We start from the raw sequence: 21,708 nt of genomic DNA, 5'->3' as shown, positions 1-21,708 counted from the left end.
TTTCTACGTAATTCAATGGGGAAGATACCTTTAAACAAAAAGTGCTGGAACAATTGGATATCGCCATGAAAAAAAAACCTCAACTTTTACTTCATACCATATACAAAAATTAATTCAAAAATGGATCACAGGTCAGGCAAGGTGTCTCATGCTTATAATTCCAGCACTTTGAGAGGCCAAGGCAGGTATATAACTTGAGCTCAGGTGTTTGAGACCAGCCTGGGAAATGTGGCAAAACCCTGTTTCTACAAAAACTAATAAAAATTAGCCAGGTTTGGTAATGTATACCTATAATGCCAACTACTTGGGAGGCTGAGTGGGGATTGCTTGAGTCCAGGAGGTTGAGGCTGCAGTGAGCCAGGATTGTGCCACTGCACTCAGCCTAGGCAACATACCGAGACTCTCTCTCTTTTCTTTCTTTCTTCTTCTTTTAAGAGATCAGGTCTTGCTATGTTGTCCAGGCTGGCCTCGAACTTCTGGGCTCAAGTGATCCTCCCTCAGCCTCCCAAGTACCTGGGAATACAGGCATGTGTCACTGCATCCAGCTACACTAAGAACTTTTAAAGCTCAACAATATTAATAGCCCATTTCTTAAATAAGCAAAATATTGAACAGATAGTTCACAAAAGAAGACACGTGCCCAATAAGCAAATTAAAAGTGGCTCAACATTGTCAGTCACACCTGTCAGAGTGGCTAAAGTTTAAAAGACTGACTATACCGCATGTTGACAGGACCACTTTGGAAATGTTTGACAGTTTTTCAATCCAGCAATTCTACTTCTAGGTATTTACCCAGATGAAAATATATGTCCAAACAAAGACATACACAGATGTCTGGAGCAGCTTTATTTAATAACCAAACCTGAAAACTACTCAAATGTTCATCAATGGATGAATGAATACACTGTGCCTCTTATCTAGACAATGGAATGTGTTGGCAATGCAACAAACTACAGATACACAGAATAACATGTATTACTCTCAAAACCATTACAGTGGGGAAAAAGCTAGACACAGAAGAGTACATACTGTGTACTCATTTCATTCATATGAAATGCTAGAAAAGTGAAATGTGATCAGCGGTTATGGAAAGGTCAGTGGCTGCTCAAGGCTGGAGGTGGCAAGCACTGACGGGAAGTGACGTGGAGAACTTTGTGAGTGGATGGGAATGTTCTGTATTTGATTGTAGGGGGTGGTGGTTACTCAGGTGTTCACATTTGTCAAAGCACCTCAAATGATACATTTTATTTTTATTTTATCTTTATTTATTTAATTTTGAGATGGAGTCTCACTCTGTTGCCCAGACTAAAGTGCAGTGGCATGATCTCAACTCACTGCAACTTCTGCCTCCTGAGTTCAAGCAATTCTCTTGCCTCAGCCTCCAGAGTAGCTGGAACTACAGCCGTGTACCACCATGCCTGGCTAAATTTTGTATTTTTAGTAGAGATGGGGTTTCACCATATCGGTCAGGCTGGTCTCAAACTCCTGACCTCCGGTGATCCACCTGCCTCGGCCTCCCAAAGTGCTGGGATTATAGGTGCGAGCCAGCCAAATAATACATTTTAAAAGGATGTTTGTTGTATGTAAATTACACCTTTAAAAAATATGTAAATGCTAGGGGAAGAGAGAAACCAAACCAAACCCTGTTCTTTGCTGGAGCTAGAAATCCAAGACTTACAAAGCAATAAACAATTGGACAATAAACAGGCTGGGCTAGGTGGCTCATGCCTGTAATCCTAGCAGTTAGCGGGGCCAGGGCCAGGTGGGAGGATCACTTGAGGCCAGGAGATAGAGACCAGCTTGAGAAGGCCCGGTCTCTATAAAAAAAAAAAAAAAAAAAAAAAATGCCAGGCATGGTGATCCTTTAAGCCTGGGAGGTTGAGGCTGCAGTGAGCCATGATCACTGCACTGCACTCCAGCCTGGGTGACAGAGTGAGACCCTGTCCTAAAACAAACAAACAAACAAACAAACAAAAAACAAAACAAAAAAAACTTGAACAATAAACAAAAAAATTACACTGAGATACAAATTTTCACCTTCCAGAATGTCAAAAGATCCAAAAGTTTAATAACACAGTGTATTGACATGACTATGAGAAAAAAACACCACTGACAATGGGAGTGTAAATTGGTATAATCCCCAGAGAGGGTATTCTGGCAATATTTACTAAATTATAAATGCTTTGATTTAGCAATTCCACTTCTAGGATTTTATCTTATAGATAAACTCTACCACAAATAGCACATGTTAAAGGTTATTCATTGCAAAAGTATTTAAAATAGCAAAACACAAAAAATAATCGAAATCTCTATCAGTCCAGGACAGGTTGAATAATTTATGATACATCCATACTGTGGAATCCTATGTAACTACAAGAAGGCACAGGGAAAGGCTGTCTGTGGTAACATGGAAAGATCCTCCGTGGGGTGATGTTAAGTGAAAAAGGCAACATTGTGTTTCTATGTTGCCATTTGTATAAAAACAGGAACAACAAAAACCCAGAAGATCCATATTTGGATTTTCTTGCATATATTTTTTTTAAGAAAACAAAACCTTCTGAAAGAATTACCAAGAAACTAATCGCAGGGGATGGGGGAAGGCATGGGAAATATGTGTGGAGGGAGAATTTTCATAATATGCTTTCCTATCTTTTTAAATGTTTAGCCAACCAAAATTTAAATACTGGCTGGGTACAGTGGCTCACACCTGTAATCCCGGCACTTTGGGAGGCTGTGGTGGGAGGATCCTGCGAGCCCAGGAGTTCAAGACCAGCCTGAGCAACATGGGGAGACATCCTCATCTCTACAAAAGAGATTTAAAAAATTAGCCAGTTGTGGTGGCACAACCTGTGGTCCCAGCTACTCAGGAAGCTGAGGCAAGAGGATCTCTTGAGCCCCAGAGTTCAAGGCTACAGTGAGCTATGATCATGCCACTGCACTCCAGCCTGGGTGATAGAGCAAGACTGTCTAAAAAAAATTTTTTTTTAAATGCTTAAAAATAAGGCAGGTGCGGTGGCTCACACCTATAATCCCAGCACTTTGGGAGGCCTAGGCAGGCAGATCACTTGAGGTCAGGAGTTCGAAACCAGCCTGGCCAACATGGTGAAATCCCATCTCCACTAAAAATACAAAAATTAACAAGGTGTGGTGGTGTGCACCTGTAATCCTGGCTACTTGGGTGTCTGAGGCAGGAGAATCACTTGAATCCGGGAGGTAGAGGTTGCAGTGAGCTGAAATTGTACTGTACTCCAACATGGGCGACAGAGTAAGACTCTTGTTTCAAAAAATAAATACATTTCAATAACATCAAAATAACACATATATTAATATATTAACTAGGATACTATAACTATTATCATTATTCACCAGGTTATCTTGAAGAAAAATATAATACATAAGAAGTGTCTAGTCCAGTATAAGGACATATTTGGCACACAGTAATGGTTACTATTTCTATACCCTGCCCTTCAAATACCCGCACACAACCTGTCTCGTACTTCAGGTTCTAGTTCCCCAAAGCCCAGTTGCCTGGCTACCTCTTCCAGCTGTGCCCTCGCAGGGACTTCTCCTCTGCTGAATGATTTTCCGCGTCTCTTCTTATTGTCCACCTATTTGGTAGCTGGGATGTGGAGGACATCACCCCCTCAGGGAAGCCTTCTCTGACTGACACACACCCTCCTCCTCCCTCTTCACACGGACCCTTTAGGTGGCCCTTGTCCTCCCTCCCCTGTGGACTGCAGGGTCTACTCAGTCCTCTGTAGTCCTGGAGTGCTGGCCAAGGATCGAGCTCCCCTCCGCAGGGTGGGGATTCATGGCAGGGGCAGGCCTTACTCTCCACCCACATAGACATCCAGAAAAGTTTCGGTTTCCCCTGAACGTTATGTTGATCTTCCCATGCTCACAAAGGGTTTGGGTTTCCCCTAAGTTGTGATCTCATTTTTCCTGTCTTCCCTACCCCCCAGCCCTACCCCAGCCAAGGGGCAGTGCCAGCTTTCATGGTGAAGATGCCTGGGGTTTCCTGGGCAGCCCTTCATATACTGTGTAATAGCAATGGAAGGAAACCACAGGTGAACGCTGATGCGGGAAGCTCCCAGTCCAGCAGGGAGGGCAGCCATATATGCAAGGAGCAGAAACACAATGTGGAATGGATGCAGAGAGCCAGGCAAGGGCATAGAGGACAGGTCTCACTGGGCCTCAAAGGGTGGCTGCAGTGTGGCTGCGGGGATTGGAGGGCAGGCTTTGGAACAGACATCCTCAGCTAGAAAGCCCTGGGAGGGCCCATGAGAGGCCTCCAAGTAGGCAAAGGGGCAACAGCAGGTGCAGCAGCCTGGAACTCTAGGAAGGGGCCCTGAAAACCTGAACCTCAATGGCCATGGCAGTGACAGAGGGTCTGTGCTGGGCTTTAGGGAGGTGCCTCAGGCAATGTGGAGGACCTCCAGGAGGAGGGACAAGGCAGTGTCTAGCAAAGGCAGGGACAAACAGCAAACAAGACAGAGCCAGGCACCCAGGAAGGGCAGAGATCCCTGGGGGGAGAGGGAAGTTGCGGTGCCACAGGACAGGCTGGGGGCTGTTCTTAAGGGGAGGCTCTGATTTTTGTGGTTTTGTTTTTCCCAGAAGTCTCTCCAGGGAGTAAGATTCCTTTCTTAGGACTCAAGAAGTCAGAGGCCCCCTTCTCTGGGGCCCCTGGGGTTTGGGCGAGAGTACTGGAGCAGAAAGCAGGGCTGGGCTGGGCCTGGGGCCAGGCCTCGGTGACTGTTTCCTTCCCGTCAGCCAGCAGAGAAGCAGTGGCAGAGTGTACCAGGAGGGGAAGCTGATGGTGGCCCCACCTCCTCTCTTGAATGGGATATGACCACCCTGCCTGCCCCTCAGTGTTTGCAGGACACTCTGGCACACTCATGCCTTCCTTTCCTGGTGAACCTGTATCCCACTACAAAGAGGAACAGAACTCCCCACCCAGCCCCACCCCTGCTTCCAAGGGCTTTGAGACACTCAGGAGAAGGAGCTTCAAATATTGTGAGGGTCTGTCTGTGTCAGCCACCAGGATGTCAATCCCTGCCTGGGCTGGCAGCAGGGACCTTGTGGACCCTCCTTGCGCACCCCATGCCCCCAGGAGCCCCGCTTGGCTTCTTCTCTTTTATAAATTGTAAACACCACATTTATTTGTCTGAGGCTTGCAAACCTCTGGTAAGAAGCACAGAACGCAGGGCTCTCCTTCATGCTGCCCTGGGCCCCAGCTCGCCAGGCATGCAGGATGGAGCTGGCAGATGAGTCAGACATCTTTGGGAGCAGCGCCAGGGAAGCAGCAGGCTCTGCTCCTTCCCATGCCCAATCCTGCTAGCACGGGCCTGGACTGCAGCCAGGAAGGCGGGCCAGCCAGGATCCCCACGTAACTTCGCCACAGGGACCTCTTCTTGGAGGCTGCCTTCCCTTCCCTCCCCATCCCTCTCCAATCCCCGCAGAGCTTAGAGCCTGGGCCACATGCTTGGTCCCTCACACAAGGACCAAACCAGCTGCTGTCAGGCTGTTTCTGTGGGTCCTGTCTCTCCAGTCAGGAAGCCAGCAGGGCAGGGCAGGGCAGGCCTGGCTCTCCTCCTGGAATCACACTGTGCACCCAGCTCAGCGCTGGGCACTCAGCTGGGGACCGGGATGGACAAAGGCTTGTCCAGAGAACCACTGTAGGGGAGATGTGCATGGCAGCCGGACTCAGCCTCCCCCAGCCTCCATCCATGGGCTCTTGGCTGGGCCTGAAACTTGTTAGGGCCTCAACTCTCCATGGTGCAGATGAACACCTCCTCTTCCAAGAGGCCCCTCGGGCTTGGTGCCAGGCTTGGGACTGGGCTCTGGGAAGTCAGCTAAGGCTGCTACTTCAGGGCCCTGAGGACAGCCTCCAGCTTCATGGCCATAGCCAGGTCGCCCTTCACCTTCAGCCGTCCGCTCATGTAGGCCCCCAGGGGCCGCAGCTCTCTGCACAGCAGGGCCCGCAGGTCTGCCTCGGCCATCTCCACCACCACATCAGGGATGCCATCAGGCATCCCGTGTCCCACTCTTCCTCGTCCTGTGGGGCAAAAGAAAACCGAGTGTCAGTAGGGGAATGGAGGAATGTGAAGGAGAGCTATGGGGGTGGGAGGGGCTGGCATTTCCCATTGGGAGGAGAGTACTGGTTAAGAGTTCGGGTTCTAATACCCTGGGTTTGAGTCTTATTGGCTGTGTGAACTCTTGGAGACTCAGTTTCCAAATCTGTGATGATAATTCCTTTAGAAATGACAACTCCTAAAGCATAGGCTCATGGTGAGAAGTGGGTGAGAATGCACAAAAAGTACTTGGCACAGAGCCTGACAGGCAGCAGGTCTGTAACACAGTCAGGCCTCTTGGTATTGGAAGCCTGGCTGCATTGTCCTGCAGATGGCGGGGAGACCAGGGCATAGTTAATGCCTGGAAATGGTGTCTGAGCCCCTGCCTGCCATGGGTTCACCCCAAATTATTGGCAGGAGCAGGGGGCAGTCTACAAGAGCACCACTGGGGTAGGTAACAAGCAATCTAGCAAGCTGGATGGGAAGGAGAGGCAAGGAGGGCAACGGCACCTGTAGTGAGGTCCAGGAAGTAGGCGCTCTGGGTGCCGCTGGGCAGGACGACATTGAACTGGTAGCAGGCCCCGACTTGGCTGACCAGGGCCTCAGACAGGAAGGGCTGTAGAGCAGTCAGTAGCCCCTCTGCCAGAGGCTGCTTCGGACTGGACCTGGCACCAACTTGAGGGGCAGGTGGCTCAACTTCACTCACCATCTCCATGGTGTCTGCTGGGGGTGGCCAACAGGGTTGGGGAAGGAGGCAGAGAGGAGGTCATCGTGTTGCCAAAGTCAGGATCACTCACTGTGGCCTCTGCACCTTTTGTGGCAGTTTCCTCTTACATCCCCTTCAGGCCTCTGTTCAACTTCCTCCACTACCAGAAAGGTGCCCCTGAGCTTTCAGCCTAAACTGCAAACTCAGTTTCTAGACTACTCTAGCCTCAGATATAAAACTCTTTCTAGCTGCCCTTCTGGTGATGTCGCCTCCTCCCACGGAGGCTGCCAATGGCCTCTACACACTCAGACACCTGGCCTCCTCTCACTGCCTTGGCTGTGGTCAGTGTGGGCTGAACATCTGTGCAGGGTGTGTACTGCACAGAGCTGCTGGGATAGCGAGCAAAGTCTGTGCTGGCACGAAGCTGGTAAACACCCCCACCCTCCTCCCCAGGGCTCCTCACCTGGCCCTGGGGACGGGGCACCTCCTGCCACTGAGTTCATGCTTCCTCCCAGGAAGTGCAGGGCCAGCTGCTGGAGGGTGCTGTCCAGGTTGGGCCCAGCTGGGCTGTCCTGGGGCAGCTGGAGCACAGCCTCCACCGCCAGCTCCACGCGGTCTACCTCCAGCCCCCAGGCCCTGGTCACATCGTTGATCTCCAGCTGGAGGACAGTGTGGGGAGAAACATAATTAATTCAACAAACCTTTCCTGAGCACCTTCTTTGGGCAGACTGTGTGGCCGTGCATGGACATGGAGGTATCACACCGCCCTTGAGACGCTCCTAGCTTGGGAACACAGGCACAGGGCAATGACCTCTCAGCTGTGTTAAGTGCCAAGACAGAAGCAAGGCCTGTGGTGAGCCCCCAGCAGAGGAGGGTGGTGCCAGCAGGAGGGAGTCCTCAGGTGGAGGAGGACCCTTCCAGGCAACAGGAACAGCATGTGCAAAACCCCAGACAAGAAAACCTGGCATCTTCGTGGAGCTGTGAGGAACCAGAGTTCCATTTAGCTGGACCCTCACATGTCGGCTGAAGACTGGAGACAGCTGAGGGGTCAGAGGTAGAGTGTTTCTGCTTACTTTGATTTATTCTGAGGCAACAAAGAGCCCCAGGGAGGAGTTTGAGCAGGGAGGTGACAGAGCAGCCTTGCTTTAAGGCAAGATCCTCCTGGCTGCTGTGGATGCTGGATTGTAGGGGGCTGAGGGGAGGGATGGAGACCAAGGAAGACATTGTTTCAAAATACAGCCAAGGAATGATGCAGCTCTGGTGAGGGTGGAGGGGAGCTGTGAAGCCACGATCCACTGAGGGAGGCATGCCTCTATCAACTCTACTGAGCCACAAGATCGTTATGTTCTACGCCCACCTGCCATTCCTCAATTCATGGCCCCACCCAGCCACTGGCTCTTCAAAGGTGGTTACACTATTGGGACATATGGTAAACTGAGGCCCAGAGTGGTCTGACTCTTTGCTCAAAGTGACCTGGCAGGTGGAGCCAGGCCGGTGCCACCCCCCAAGCTCCGTCTTGTGAGGGGCTGCCTACCAGAAGCTGGTCGCTGATCTTGAGCTTCTCCATCTGGATCTCCCGCAACGGCCTCTTGAGCAGGGCCTTGGTCATGGCGTTCTGGGCTGTCATGCGTGTGGCTGTGTTCAGGTCTTTCACAGTCATCACCGAGAGCACTGGGTCCCAGATGTGAAACTGGACATCGGCTCCCACGGACAGCACAGCCCCATCCTTAGAGGCCAGCTGTTGGGGGAGGCCATGAGAGAGAGACACTCGAGGGCCTGGGGGTGCAGGGAGGTCAGGCCCACTGGGGCCACCCAGCTTGACCCACCTGCTTGGCAGCTAGCTCCTCAAGGGCAAATGGTGTCACCAAGTATGTAGGGTTAGGTGTATGAAACAAGGATGTCCTCCTAGCCTCCATCGATTTTCTGGTCTCTTCTTCCCCCTTCCCCCCTCAGATGGTGACTCACAGGCCAAGGTCCTGGCACCACAGTACATTCTGGACAGGCCCCCAATTCCTCTGTCAAGGCAGCTGAGAAGCCCCTCACCTTGCAGGGAGGGACGTTGAAGGCTCGTGTCCTCAGATCCACCCTCTGAAAGGAGTCAATGAAGGGCAAGAGCAGAACCATGCCAGGTCCCTGGGGGGTGCGGATCCGGCCCAGGCGGAACACGATCATCCGCTCGTAGGTAGGCACAATCTGTCCACAATGGCAAGGGAAAGAGTTGAAAGCGGTCAGCCTAGGCTGGCCAATGCCGTCTGCCTAGGTCCCTTCCTCACTTCTCTCCTCCTCACCTGGGTCACAGTTAGGTATCCCTAGCTCTGTTTCCAGATGAGAAAACCAAGGCTGAGGGAGGCTAAGTGACTTGCTCAAAAACTGCACAGCCCTAAGTGAAATAGGGAAGATTTGAATGCAGTTCTGAATAACTCCAAAGGCCATGTGTCTTAACCACTGCACTCTATTGACTTGATCCTTAGAGAAACTTTTCATCTCTGTGGTCTGAAGCTAGACATGACTCATACCAGGAAACTGTCTGTCCTTGGATTAGTTAGGAGAAAAGGCTGGGCTGCCCTAACAGCACCCCTGGGGAAAGGGCTTCGTCAACTTTAGGTCCCTGGACCTCCTAGAGAAGTAGTGATGTCCAAATTGAGAAATGAAGGCCCAGAGAGGCAAAGAAACCTGCTCAAGGTCACACAGCATTTGTTTCTGTGGCAGTTTTAGAACTAGGATCTAGGGCCATTTAAGGACTCCCTTGCAGACCACACCAAACCCAGAGGTTTTCTAGAGAGGGACTGTTGCCTAGGGCTACACAAAGGGCAAGGCCTCCTTGGGCTTCCACCTTCCCCACAGCTTTCACATGCGATGCTGAACTATAGCTCCATGGTTCATCCTTTTCCCACTGTACCACCCCTTATGGAAAATGAGGCCTGAATTCTTATTATGCCATTACCTGCTGGGCTAAGTTGGGTGTTTTCATTTCTAATTTATTCTAACCCAAAGAGAAGATAATTTGGCAAAGACATCTGTGTGCACCTTAAAGCCAGTATCCAGATCCCAGGACTTAGGAGTTTTGGACTTGTTTCTACCCCCTACTGGCTCCCAGTATGACTTTAGACAAGCCCAAGCCTTGGTTTCCTCCCCTGAACAATGTGAATGAATGGTTCTTGCCTAGCCCATTACGCAAAGGGGTAATAATATTTAGGGAAAGGGGACAGAGGATAGGCAAATTTATTCATCAATGCCAAAGCTCTCAGTGTGGCCCAACCACCCTGGGGGCTGACCCAGCCAGCCTTACCTTCAGGGCAAACCAGCCGGAAATGGGGAAGGTGACCAACAGCAGCAAGAACCCCAGGAAACTGATGAGGCCATGACAGAGGCAGGAGGGCCAGCTCTGGGGTGCATCTGCAGGTGAGAGCAGAGGTGGTCAACTGGACCTGCCATGACAGCTGCAAGTGGAGTGAACTTGGGCAAGTGTACCTTACGCCCACCTTCCCCTCGAGAGGCTCCTTCCTTCTCAGGGCTCTCAATCTGGCTCCTTGCCTAATATCCCCGTATCTTTGGGCAGTTGCGAGTTAGGGTCTGTTCCCTCCTCCCGTACATCAACACTCATTTGTCCCAAGTCCAACAACCCTCACAAGGCCCTATTCTCTGCTAGGCAACAGCCATTCAATCTCAGAATCCAGGCCAGGTGATGATGCTCTCCTCACTGGACTGAGTAGGGGTCAATCCTCTCGTTTAATTTATATTGCCTACCCATACCTGGCATGGAGCCAGGAGCACCTGGGCATCTGTAAACATGCACTGAATACTGCTGGCAGAACACATTCCTCCTATACCATCAGCCCCAGAAGTGTGCTTTCCAGGAGTCCTTATGAAGATGATGCCTTAGCCTACAGGGATAAAGCATAAATAGCTTATCAACAGGAGCCATAGATGAGGAATAAGATTATTATTTTCTATTCCTCACCCTACTTTAATGCCTTAATGACCATGAAAAAATGCCTATTTCACGAGATCGCGCCACTGCACTCCAGCCTGGGGGACAGAGCGAGACTCCGTCTCAAAAAAATAACAAAAAACAAAAAACAAAAACAAAAAAATCCTGCCTATTTCAATTCAAGAAAATTGTTAGGGGTCGGGGTCAGGGGCAGGGCTAGAAAGATGAGGCTTATCCAAGCCAAATGTCCTGGCCCCTGGAGAATCAGGATCCCAGGATGGGAGCGAAGCCGAGACAGCTCCAGAATCTGGGATGAGGTTATTTGCCGCTTTCCTTCTCCCAACCCTGGACAGGAAGCAGTCAGGAGCCCTGCTCCATTCTTCCAGGAAGCCCTGCCCTCTGGGCTAAGCCCCAGAACACTGAGGCTCCACTTTGTGGCTCTGATCCACCAGGCCTCTCAAGAGAGTTCTGGATAGGGAGAGCTTTCAGGACAGGAAGGCCAGGGAGGGATCAAATCCAAGGTTAGGCGGTCAGGCTGAACAGCGTGGGATCTGGCCTGTAGGCCAAAGGAGCCACAGAAGACTTTGAGGGCAAGACAGAAGCAGGGCAGATTCAACAGGCAGCTGAGGACCTGTCATTTTGGCCTGCACATCCAGGAGATGCCTAGTTCCCGGGCTTCTAGAGGTGCCCCTTAGGGTGAAAATTCTTCCATTTCCCTGCAGCAAGAGCCTTTAGGGTGCTGGTGGCCTCCTCTGCCTAGACCTCGGTTTCTTCTATGCGAAATAGAAACCTGAAACGTCTTCCCAGGCCTAAAGGGCTAATAAGAGCCGAGGACAAATGTGGTGAGGTGAGGTTTTGGAAGATAGGAGCAACGCTGGCTGGCTCTGGGGCCAAAGCCCCGTGACCCTAGGGAGGGCGGATCGGCGCTAGCACCAGGCGCCGGGTCCAGCCCCCTCTCCATATCGTATCCTTTTCTCAGTCCCCCCTCGTAGGGTGCGACGGCACTGGGCCGGCGGACTCCTCGGAGGCAGAGATTCGGGCCTGGGGGTTGCCAGCTGGTCCCCCCCCCGGGTCCGCCGTGCCAGGCAGCCACTCACCGGCCCCCGTCCCCACGCCGCCCCGCTCCGGGGACAAGCAGCCCTTCTGCGAGCCCAGAAAGCCGAAGCTCGACTGCTGGAAGCGGTCAAAATCCCCCAGGGGCAGCGCCCGGTACCCAGACCTGCCAAGCATGGCTTTTGACATGAGACACGCCCCGCGCCTCCGCGCGGCGCCCTCGCTGGCCAGTGGGCCCTACGCGGCCCGCCCTCCTGGCTGCTGCTTCCGGCTTCACCCGCGCGGCCACCCGCGGCTGCGCGGGCGCAGGAAGAGGAGGCCGGCCGGTGCCCGCTTCCGCCGTCGCATGGCTCCCTCTGCGCTGGGAGGACCGAACTGCAGCCGTGGGCTAGTGGGTGTGATCGGTGTTCCTGGGAGCCTGCTGGGGTCATCGCCGCCTCCCCTCTTCTCCTATTCAGCCTTAGAAAAGCCGGAGGGGAAGCTGGGCATGGTGACTTACGCCTATAATCCATCAGTTTGGGAGACTCAGGCAGGAGGATCGCTTGAGGCCAGGAATTCAGGACCAGCCTGAGCAACATAGTAAGAGCCCATCTCTACAAACAATTTTTAAAAATTAGCCTGGCCTGGGATGCCTGCCTGTGGTCCCAGCCACTTGGGAGGCTGAGACGGGAGGATCTCTTGAGTACAGGAGTTTGAGGCTGCAGTGAGCTATGATCGTGCCACTGCACTGCAGCCGGAGCGAGAGAGCAAGATCTCATCAGGGTTTACAGGAAGTGAATCTTCTCCAGGATCAAGGACATGGGATCTGGCCTTCTCAGCACTCCTCTCACACTGGAGGCAAGACATGCCATATCTGGACTTTGAGTTTCTCTGGGACATAGTCTGCAAATTATTCCTCTTTGTGAACCCACAGCCCAGCAAGCAGGGACTGGCATAGGGCAGGTCTCAGTACTTATTTGTTAAGTAATGGCCTAGCCAGGTCACCGTGATCAAGGTGGAGTAGGAAGGCCTGAACTTTGGCACAAAAAGAAAGAAGTTTCACATGCAGACCTCGGGGATAATGACAGTGTAAGGAAGAAGGGGATAGCACAGAGCTATATGAGGGCAGGGGACCCAGAGCACCATGGAGGTGAGGCCCTCAGTCCTGCAGGTCCAGAAACAGCATGCCCCTTGATCCAGGTACCTGGAATGAACTTGCCTCTCCAGGGCTTGAGAAAACCTGAATGCAACTTGTGAATTTACTTTGAGAAGTGTTAACTTCCAACAGGACTTTGGGGTAGTCTGGGAGCAGGCTATCTTCCAAAGCAAGCAAAGAAATGAATAGCTTCCCCAGTTCTGCCTCCTCAGCCAATCGCCTCTGGCCTCCGAAGCCCCCTCCTGCCATAGCCCACTTCCAGGTCCCTTGTGCAGATGGCTGCCCACCATATTTGGCTTTCATGGACTGATTCTCTAAAGGCCTGGGAGTACTGACCAGGCTGGAGGGAAGGTCAGGCTCCTGAGGCCTCTTACAGTCCCTAGGAAGTTGAGTATCTGCCCAACCCCTGCCCTCCACCCCACAGACTGTAAGGTTTACAAGAGTCAGGCCCTATCATCATCCTTTCTAGTCTGTTTCTAAGTTGGAACAGAGTACAGAATGGGTACACAGGAGCCAACACAGTGGTTGCGATGGTTTAAGTTTGAAGCCGGGGCACTGACCCAGTGAGGTCACCTGGAGCTGTGCCCCTTTCCCCTTACCAGCTGGGAGTCTGGCATACTTTTCCATTGGTGAAGACCTAGCTGGCTCTCCCCTCACCCTCTTCATACCTGCTCTCCAGCTCTCCCCCTCCCTCCTGCCCCCACCACCTCAGATCCACCAGCCTTTCCAGCTGTCACTCAAGGTATCATCCTGCTCCCTCACCTCCAGTCACTGGCTTCCCAGGATCTCTGACTCAAGTCCCTCCACTGCATCCCACAGCCACTGTCCTAGACCAGGGCACCTGCCCCTGGGTTGTCAGAGTGACTGTCCCATCATGCACAGCTGATCGTGTTGTTCCCTGGTTCCAAATCCTTCACGAACTTCCCATCACTCACAGAACTGGTCCAATCTCCTTAGCTAGGATCTTGTCCCAGCACACTCCATGGGCATCATTTCTCATGAATTCCCTCTTAAATCTGAAAATGGCCAAAATTAGTTCCCAAACAGGCTTTCGTGTTCCAAACTTCCATGCCTTTTGCAAGAGCTATCTTTTCTGTTTCAAGTGTCCCCTGTACCCCACCACGTACAACCCTAAATCCCTGGTGAATTTCCACTGCTTTTTCAGGTCCCAGCTGAGGGCTCTCCTTTCCAGAATGTCTCCGTTTGCAGGCTTGCTCTTCCATTACATCTAGGGCTCTTAGAAAGCAGGGGCTGCGTGTGGCTCATTTTTGTACGCCCAGCTCCCGGCAGGAGGTGGCACGAAGCAGTGCCAGTGTGAACTGATGAATGGAGCAAAGCCGGGAGCAGGGATGCCCCCCTGCAGCTCTGCCCTACCTTTCCGGCTTTACCGTAAGTCAGCGGTAGGTCTGCAGCTCCCCGCCTCTACCTCCTCCCCGCTCTGGGCGTGTCTTTAAAACCCACAGTCGGCCTCTCTGCCCCTAGAACCGCCCCCAGCGTCTGTCTCACTTCCTCTCCAGAGGCGGGCCCTGAGCCGGCACCTCCCCTTTCGGACAGCTCAAGGGGCTCAGCCAACTGGCTCACGCCTCCCCTTCAGCTTATCTTCACGCCCTCCAAGATCTAAACCGAGAATCGAAACTAAGCTGGGGTCCATGGAGCCTGCACCCGCCCGATCTCCGAGGCCCCAGCAGGACCCCGCCCGGCCCCACGCGCCCACCATGCCTCCCCCCGAGACCCCCTCTGAAGGCCGCCAGCCCAGCCCCAGCCCCAGCCCTACAGAGGTACTATTGGGTTAGGGGATGATGGGGTTAGGCTTTGTTGGTTTGCTGTGGTGGGGAGAGGGGGGAAGAGGTTCTAACGGAGGATTTGGTCAAGTACCCTAGAGAGTGACACTAAGCGGGAAGACCAGACCCCAGGGTCCTGACCCTCTCAGCTGGGGCAGGGAAGGGAGGGTAGGATAGAGTAGAAAAGAGGACACGGAGGAGTTGGGGCGGCCTCGCTGGGCTGCGGTTTCTCCACTGAGTAGTTGGGCAAGGTGAGAAGGGTCAGTGGCCTCCGGGCCTGGGCCCTTCCGCCCACCCTCGAGCCCTGCCTTAACCCTGCCTCAGATGCAGGACTTCAGATTAGGGAGGATGGAGGTAGTACCCCTGTTGCGCTGGCCTGGAGCCAGGGGCATGTCCCAGGCACGGCAAAACTAAAACCAACTTCCCAGATCCGAGGTGAGAAACTGTGGCTCAGACTGAAGTGGTATCTTTGCCAAGGCCTCCCAGCTCATGTGGTTTCTGCTTAAGGAAGCCTCCCCAACGAACCCTTCTCTTGCCACACCTTTCCTGCCCACCTCCCACCTCCACCCCCAAAGGAACTACTTGGGTTTCTTGCTCTGCTGCCTTTCAGGTCCTTTTGCTCCCCTTCATGAAAGTACAGAGGACACCGTATTACAGTAACTTTTATAAGCATTATTACAACTAAGAATAACATTACTTAACAATACTAGGTAACATTTATGAGCACTTCAAATGTGCCAGGTACTGTATTAAGCACTTTGTGTTTTTTTGTTGTTGTTTGTTTGTTTTGCTTTTTTGTTTGTTTATCTGTTTGTTTTTGAGATGGAGTCTCACACTGTCGCCCAGGCTGGAGTGCAATGGTGCGATCTCGGCTCACTGCAACCTCCTCCTTCCGGGTTCACCCCATTCTCCTGCCTCACCCTCCTGAGTAGCTGGGATTACAGGCCATGCCACCATACCTGGCTAATTTTTATATTTTTAGTAGAGATGAGGTTTCACTATGTTGACCAGATTGGTCTCTAACTCCTGACCTCGTGATCCGCCCACCTCGGCCTCCCAAAGTGCTGGGATTACAGGCATGAGCCACCATGCCCGGCCTGTTTTTGTATTTTAAGAATTGTGGTAAAATATACCTAACGGATAAGTTCCTATGATAACCATTTCTAAGTGTACAGTTCAGTAGCATTAAGTAGATTCACAATATTGTGTAACCATCACCACCATCTATTTCCAGAACTTTTTCATTACTCCAGAAACTCTGTACTCTTTAAAACATAGGGGAGGGAAAGATGGCTTCCCTCCACCCTTCTAGTTTCCTTGGCTGGGCTATGAATTAAATAGCCTATGAATTAAATAGTCATAAAATAGCTTAACAGTGGGAAACCCATATTTAATTACATATTTATACTCAAGAGTCCCACAAAGTATGAGACTCAAAGAAAGGTCAGATGATTGAAGCCTGTATAACATCCTGAGCTACAGAAAAGAGCTTGGAGTTTCTGGGTGATGGTGATAACACAAGTTATGGGAGGGTGAGGAGAGGAGCTGTTTGGTGAATAGAGGTTGTCTTGCTATGTAGATAAAAAGTTCTTAGATAATAAAAGTTGTCTAGAGCAGCCCTCTTTTAATATAGATCATTTTACTAATGTAGATTTTCTTTTAAGATATAAATGCCTTTCTTTTTTACAAAAGGAGAGCTTTTCAGAGCTATTCCTGTATCAGCAGTTTCTCAGAATAACCAGCTTAAAATATGCCAACGAAGTATATTTCAAGAGCCTCCTGCAGTCATACTTTGAAGTGGTGTGTCCTGAGCCCCAGTAATGCAATAGCTCCTCATTTTCTCCTTCCCCTAGCCCTTGGTAACTTCTAATCTACCTTCTGTCCCTATGAACTTACTTATTCTAGATATTTCATATAAGTGGAATTGTTACCAGTAGAGGGTCTTGACTGCAAATTGTTCAGGTTCTTGGCATTTTGAACAAAGAATTGGACAAAATGCACAGCAAAGCAAGGAAAGAATGAAGCAATGAAAGCAGAGATTTATTGAAAATGAAAGTACACCCCACAGGGTGGGAGTGGCTGGAGCAGGGCTCAAGGACCCCAGTTACAGAATCTTCTGGGTTCCAAATACCCCCTAGAGGTTTCCTATTGGCCACTTGGTGTTCACCCCATTGGTGGCAGAAAGCAACCAATCAGAGGTACTTTCAATTTTCCATTTGCCCCGCAGGAAATGGGGTGGTTTGCAAAGAGAGTAGCCTCTCGTCCTTTTGTTACTTAGGCATGGAGAGTTGCAGTTTTCCTTTCGATTTAGTTCTAGGAAGTCAGAGGGAATCGGCCTTAGGTTCTCTGCCTCCAGACCCTATTCTCCTGCCTCAGAATCACAGTATTTGACCTTTTATGTCTGGCATATTTCACTTAGCATAATGTCATTGAGGTCCATCTATGTTGTAGCATGTATCAGAATTTCATTTCTTTCTAATGCTGAGTAATATTCCATTATATGTGTGGACCACATTTTGTTCATCTATTATTCATCTGTTGATGGATACTTGGATTGTTTCTACATTTTGTCTATTGTGAATAGTGTTGCTGTGGACATTGTTGTACAAGTATCTGTTTGGGCCTTGTTTTTAGATCTTTTGGTTATATATCTAAGAGTGGAATTGCTGGGTCATACTGTTGTTCCATGCTTACCTCTTTGATGAACCCCCAAACTGCATTAAGCACTTTATATGGGGTTGGTACTTAGTGTATCTACCTTCCAAACTGAGTTCCTTGAAGGCAGAATGTATCCTACACCTCTTATATCTCAGGGCCTAGTACTGTGTGTGATGAGAAGTAGATGCTCAATAAATGGTGCAGTGAGAGCTGGAGGGCCTGAATAAATGGGAGTATTGGGGTGCTGATAAGCCAGGGTTTTGCATCATCCAATGACTGGCTGGAATGGAATATGAGGTCCTACTCCAGGCTCCAGCTGTAAGGGTGGTTGGCCGGTAGGTGGGGGCTCTTGGGACTTCTCCAGGCCTCACCTGCCTCTCTGGTCCCCCAGCAAGCCCCCCCTTCGGAGGAGGAGTTCCAGTTTCTGCGCTGCCAGCAATGCCAGGCCGAAGCCAAGTGCCCGAAGCTGCTGCCTTGTCTGCACACGCTGTGCTCAGGATGCCTGGAGGCGTCGGGCATGCAGTGCCCCATCTGCCAGGCGCCCTGGCCCCTAGGTGCAGACACACCTGCCCTGGATAACGTCTTTTTCGAGAGTCTGCAGCGGCGCCTGTCGGTGTATCGGCAGATTGTGGACGCGCAGGCTGTGTGCACCCGCTGCAAAGAGTCTGCGGACTTCTGGTGCTTTGAGTGCGAGCAGCTCCTCTGCGCCAAGTGCTTCGAGGCACACCAGTGGTTCCTCAAGCACGAGGCCCGGCCCCTAGCAGAGCTGCGCAACCAGTCGGTGCGTGAGTTCCTGGACGGCACTCGCAAGACCAACAACATCTTCTGCTCCAACCCCAACCACCGCACCCCTACGCTGACCAGGTGAGTAGGCCGGCACAGGGTGGGGTGGTGCATCCAAGAACCAGGTAGAGGGCGAGAGGAGCAAAGATCCAGAGTCACACAGCTGAGGACGAGGAGCTTCTGGGGCCTTGCAACTCTAAATGTGGTCTGCAGATACGCAGCGTCCGTAGTGATGACCACAATTTATGCTGCCAGTCCCCACGCAGGTGGATAGTAAGTTTCCAATTTCCTCCTGTAATAAATAATGCTGCAGAATCATCTTTGCATCTTTATCCAGTAACTTCTTTAGGATAAATTTTTAGAAGTGCCACTGCTGGGTGTAGGGGGACGGAAATTCTACATTTGATACATGTTACCAAACTGCCCTTTAGAATTTAGTGGAATTTTCCGAGAGCACTGACACGGAATCTCAGTAAGGCTGGATTCTAGGATCAGAGACAGGTAGTTAGTTTCTGTCTGAAAAGTTGAAACCATTAACACCAGGCAGCGCTATCTGAGAATGTCTGTATGGGGAAAAAAAATCACATCCAGTTGTAATTATTTTTATTAAACAGATTTTAATTCGGTTTTTTAATAGGTAATACATTCGTACAGTTCACGAACAAAATTTGTAAAGTGGAGAGAAAGAGTGCAATCTTCTGTCCATCCCCAACTAATTCCCACCACTTCTCCCTCTTCCCATCCACAGGTAGCCATTGTTACTAGTTTTGAATGTTTCTTCTGAGAGTTTCTTTATGAATATATATGCAGGTAGGAGCAGTCTTATCAGGTCCTATTTTCCCTCTTTTAGCCAAAAAGGTAGTATAACTATGTGAACTTTTGACCATCAGAAATAGATTGTTTATAGAAGGTGCTTCTTGGTTCTTAGGGATCCACTTGCAAAATGAAAGCATTTTTCGCTGGTTTTTGACAACTCAGAACTATATATGGCTAAACCACATACCTGCTAAACTACATATCTGCTAAACTGAGTGTGATTTGTTTCCTGCTTTAGGATAAACTTCCCACACTATCGGAATAAGCTTCCCCCTCCGACTCCTCAACAGCTGGTATCACCACATTTCTTAGCTTGTTGTAAAGGTTGAGTGGCTTTCCACTTGTTTATTGGCCATTGTGTTTCTTCATTTGTGAATGGCCTGTTTAGGTCCTTTGCCTGTTGTTCTTGTTGTTTCCTTTTAGGAATTAAGGGACTAATTAAAGAATTCAGGAACAAATTCCTCGAAGGAGAAAAATTTATGCGTTTCTTTTGCTCTTACAATTTATGCAGTTTTAAAATTTACATATTTATTGGATTTTGATTGAAACTGCAATAAATTAGGAAAAATTGGCTATATCTCTGGCTATATCTTTTGGATTAAAAAAATTTTTTTTAATTTCTTTTTTTTTTGAGATGGAGTCTCGCTGTGTCACCCAGGCTGGATTGCAGTGGCGCGATCTCGGCTCACTGCAACCTCCACCTCCCAGGTTCATGCCATTTTCCTGCCTCAGTCTCCCAAGTAGCTGTGATTACAGGTGCATGCCATCATGCCTGGCTAATTTTTTGGCATTTTTAGTAGAGACAGGGTTTCACTATAATGGTCAGGCTGGTCTCCTGACCTCAGGTGATCCACCTGCCTCGGCCTCCCAAAATTCTGGGATTACAGGTGTGAGCCACCGTGCCCAGCCTTATACTAATTTCTTAATGAATTTGTAAGCTTTCATGTTTTGAACATGACAATGCAGCCATCCCACGGGATCCATGGGAGATTGGTTCAAATTCATAGATGCTCACGTCTGTGATATAAAATGGCATAGTATTTGTATATAACCTCTACACATCCTGCTGTATACTTTATTTTTTATTTTATTTTTATTTTTTGAGACAGAGTATTGCTCTGTCGCCCAGGCTGAAGTGCAGTGCTGCACTCGTGGCTCACGGCAGCCTCAATCTCTTGGGTTCAAACAATCCTCCCACCTCAGCCTCCAGATTATACGGGACTGCAGGTGTGCACCACCACGCTCAGCTAATTTTTAAATTTTTTGTAGAGACAGGGTTTCGCCACATTGCCCAGACTGCTCTTGAGAACTCTTGGGCTCAAGCAACACCCCTCCCTAGGCCTCTCAAAGTGCTGGGATTACAGGTGTGAGCCACTGTACTCATCTTCTCCTGTATACTTTAAATCATCTCTAGATTACTTATAATGCCTAATACAATGTAAATGCTATGTAAAGAGTTGTTTTACTATATTTTTGAATTTGTATTTTTTTATTGTGGTACTTTTTTAATTGATTTTTTCCCCTCAATATTTTTGATCCAAGATTTGTTGAATCCACAGGTGCGTAACCTGCAGATACTGAGGGCCAACTGTACATATAAATTGTTTAGCATAGTGCCTGGCACATATTAAATACTCAGTGAATGTTAAAATTCTATTATAATTTCTCTGCTCTAGAACAGTTTGAAGAATATAAGAAATTTAGGCTTATAAAAGTTTTTTGAAAAACCATCTTGGAACTGGTGCTTTTTTTATAGTAGATTTTTGAGAACTTTTCCCATTTTTGCCATGGCTTTAATCTGTTTTGGCTCTTGTGTCAGATTTTTGGAAGATTTTCCAGTTCATCCTGAGTTATCTTTCATTATTTAAAAATCTCCTCTATTCCTGTAACTATACTCCCTTTTTTTTATTTCTGATGTTGTATATTTGTGGTTTAGTGGTCTTTTCAAAGTACTGTACTTTTAGTCTTTCCTTAGATTGCTTACTGATTTTAGTATTTTCCTTCTTTCTGTTTGATCATTTTATTTTTGTCATTTTCTTCCTTCTAACTTTTGTCATTATTCATTTTCTAGCTTCTTGAACTTATAATTCATTTATTTGCAATCTTTATTGTTTAATAATAATAACTTTTTTTTTTTTTGAGACAGAGTCTCCCTCTGTCACCCAGGCTGAAGTGCAGTGGTAGATCTTGGCTCACTGCAACCTGTGCCTCCTGGATTCAAGTGATTCTCCTGCCTCAGCCTCCCCAGTAGCTGAGACTACAGGTGCCCACCACCACACCTGGCTAATTTTTTTATTTTTAGTAGAGACGGGGTTTCCCCATGTTGACCAGGCTGGTCTCGAACTCCTGGCCTCAAGTGATCCACCCGCCTCAGTCTCCCAAAGTTCTGGGATTACAGGTGTGAGCTACAATGCCCTGCCTAATAATAACTCTTTTAAGGCATAAGTTCTCTGTATATGGCTTTGGCTGTATGCCATAACTTTGATAACTTTATTAGTGATCTCATAGTCAATCATTTCTCAAATATCATTTCAGTCTTTTCTTAAAAAGGTTCTCTTGCTTAAGGTCAAGAGTTCGAGATCAGCCTGGGCAACATAGCAAGACCTCATCTTTACAAAAAATAAAAAAAATTAGCCAGGCATAGTCGGTGGTACATGCTTGTAGTCCCAGTTATTTGAGAGGTTGAGGCAGGAGGGTTGCTTGAACCTAAGAATTTGAGCCTGCAGTGAGCTGTGATGGTGCCACTTCATTCCAACCGGGGCATCAGAACCAGA

The 21,708-nt window shown here is 49.4% G+C and overlaps 2 protein-coding genes across 17 annotated transcripts in view; one reads left to right on the top strand and one right to left on the bottom strand.

Annotated features, from left to right (window-relative positions):
- Positions 1-825: 825 nt before the first annotated feature.
- STOML1 (stomatin like 1) lies at positions 826-14,288 on the bottom strand. 5 transcript variants are annotated; one of them, XM_058427759.1, is made up of 8 exons: positions 11,928-12,045; positions 10,531-10,661; positions 10,067-10,173; positions 8,821-8,970; positions 8,312-8,515; positions 7,241-7,436; positions 6,582-6,794; positions 5,091-6,055 (listed from the first exon to the last, which is right to left on the bottom strand). In XM_058427759.1, exons 2-8 carry the CDS (start codon positions 10,535-10,537, stop codon positions 5,862-5,864), a joined length of 1,071 nt encoding a protein of 356 aa, XP_058283742.1. In that variant the 5' UTR covers positions 10,538-10,661; positions 11,928-12,045; the 3' UTR covers positions 5,091-5,861. The 5 variants fall into 5 exon arrangements, with proteins under 5 accessions (XP_032030852.1, XP_032030850.1, XP_058283742.1 ...); XM_032174962.2 differs by having other exon boundaries at positions 11,806-12,027; XM_032174961.2 differs by lacking the exon at positions 10,531-10,661 and having other exon boundaries at positions 826-6,055; positions 11,806-12,027.
- Positions 14,289-14,448: 160 nt separating this feature from the next.
- Positions 14,449-21,708, top strand: part of PML (PML nuclear body scaffold) — a 53,236-nt gene continuing 45,976 nt past the window's right edge. For 7 of the 12 annotated variants that reach the window (XM_032174894.2, XM_032174897.2, XM_032174892.2 and 4 more), the window contains exons 1-2: positions 14,464-14,674; positions 17,727-18,199. In XM_032174894.2, coding sequence (XP_032030785.1) covers positions 14,546-14,674; positions 17,727-18,199 — 602 coding nt within the window. In that variant the 5' untranslated portion in view covers positions 14,464-14,545. Of the gene's footprint in view, positions 14,675-17,726; positions 18,200-21,708 lie in introns of all 12 variants that reach the window. The other 5 variants (XM_032174888.2, XM_032174889.2, XM_032174895.2 and 2 more) reach the window with 1 other exon arrangement.

This window comes from Hylobates moloch, unplaced genomic scaffold (assembly GCF_009828535.3).
Source record: "Hylobates moloch isolate HMO894 unplaced genomic scaffold, HMol_V3 SCAFFOLD_14, whole genome shotgun sequence".
Lineage (NCBI taxonomy): Eukaryota > Metazoa > Chordata > Mammalia > Primates > Hylobatidae > Hylobates > Hylobates moloch.
This window is presented reverse-complemented; position numbering and strand designations above follow the sequence as displayed.

Coding starts and splice junctions, on each gene's coding strand:
- STOML1 (XM_032174961.2), bottom strand. CDS start 11,950: ATGTCAAAAGCCATGCTTGGCAGGTCTGGGTACCGGGCGCTGCCCCTG. Junction 10,174..11,805: donor CGGCGTGGGGACGGGGGCCG/GTGAGTGGCTGC, acceptor TCTCACCTGCAG/ATGCACCCCAGAGCTGGCCC. Junction 8,971..10,066: donor CCGGCTGGTTTGCCCTGAAG/GTAAGGCTGGCT, acceptor CATTGTGGACAG/ATTGTGCCTACCTACGAGCG.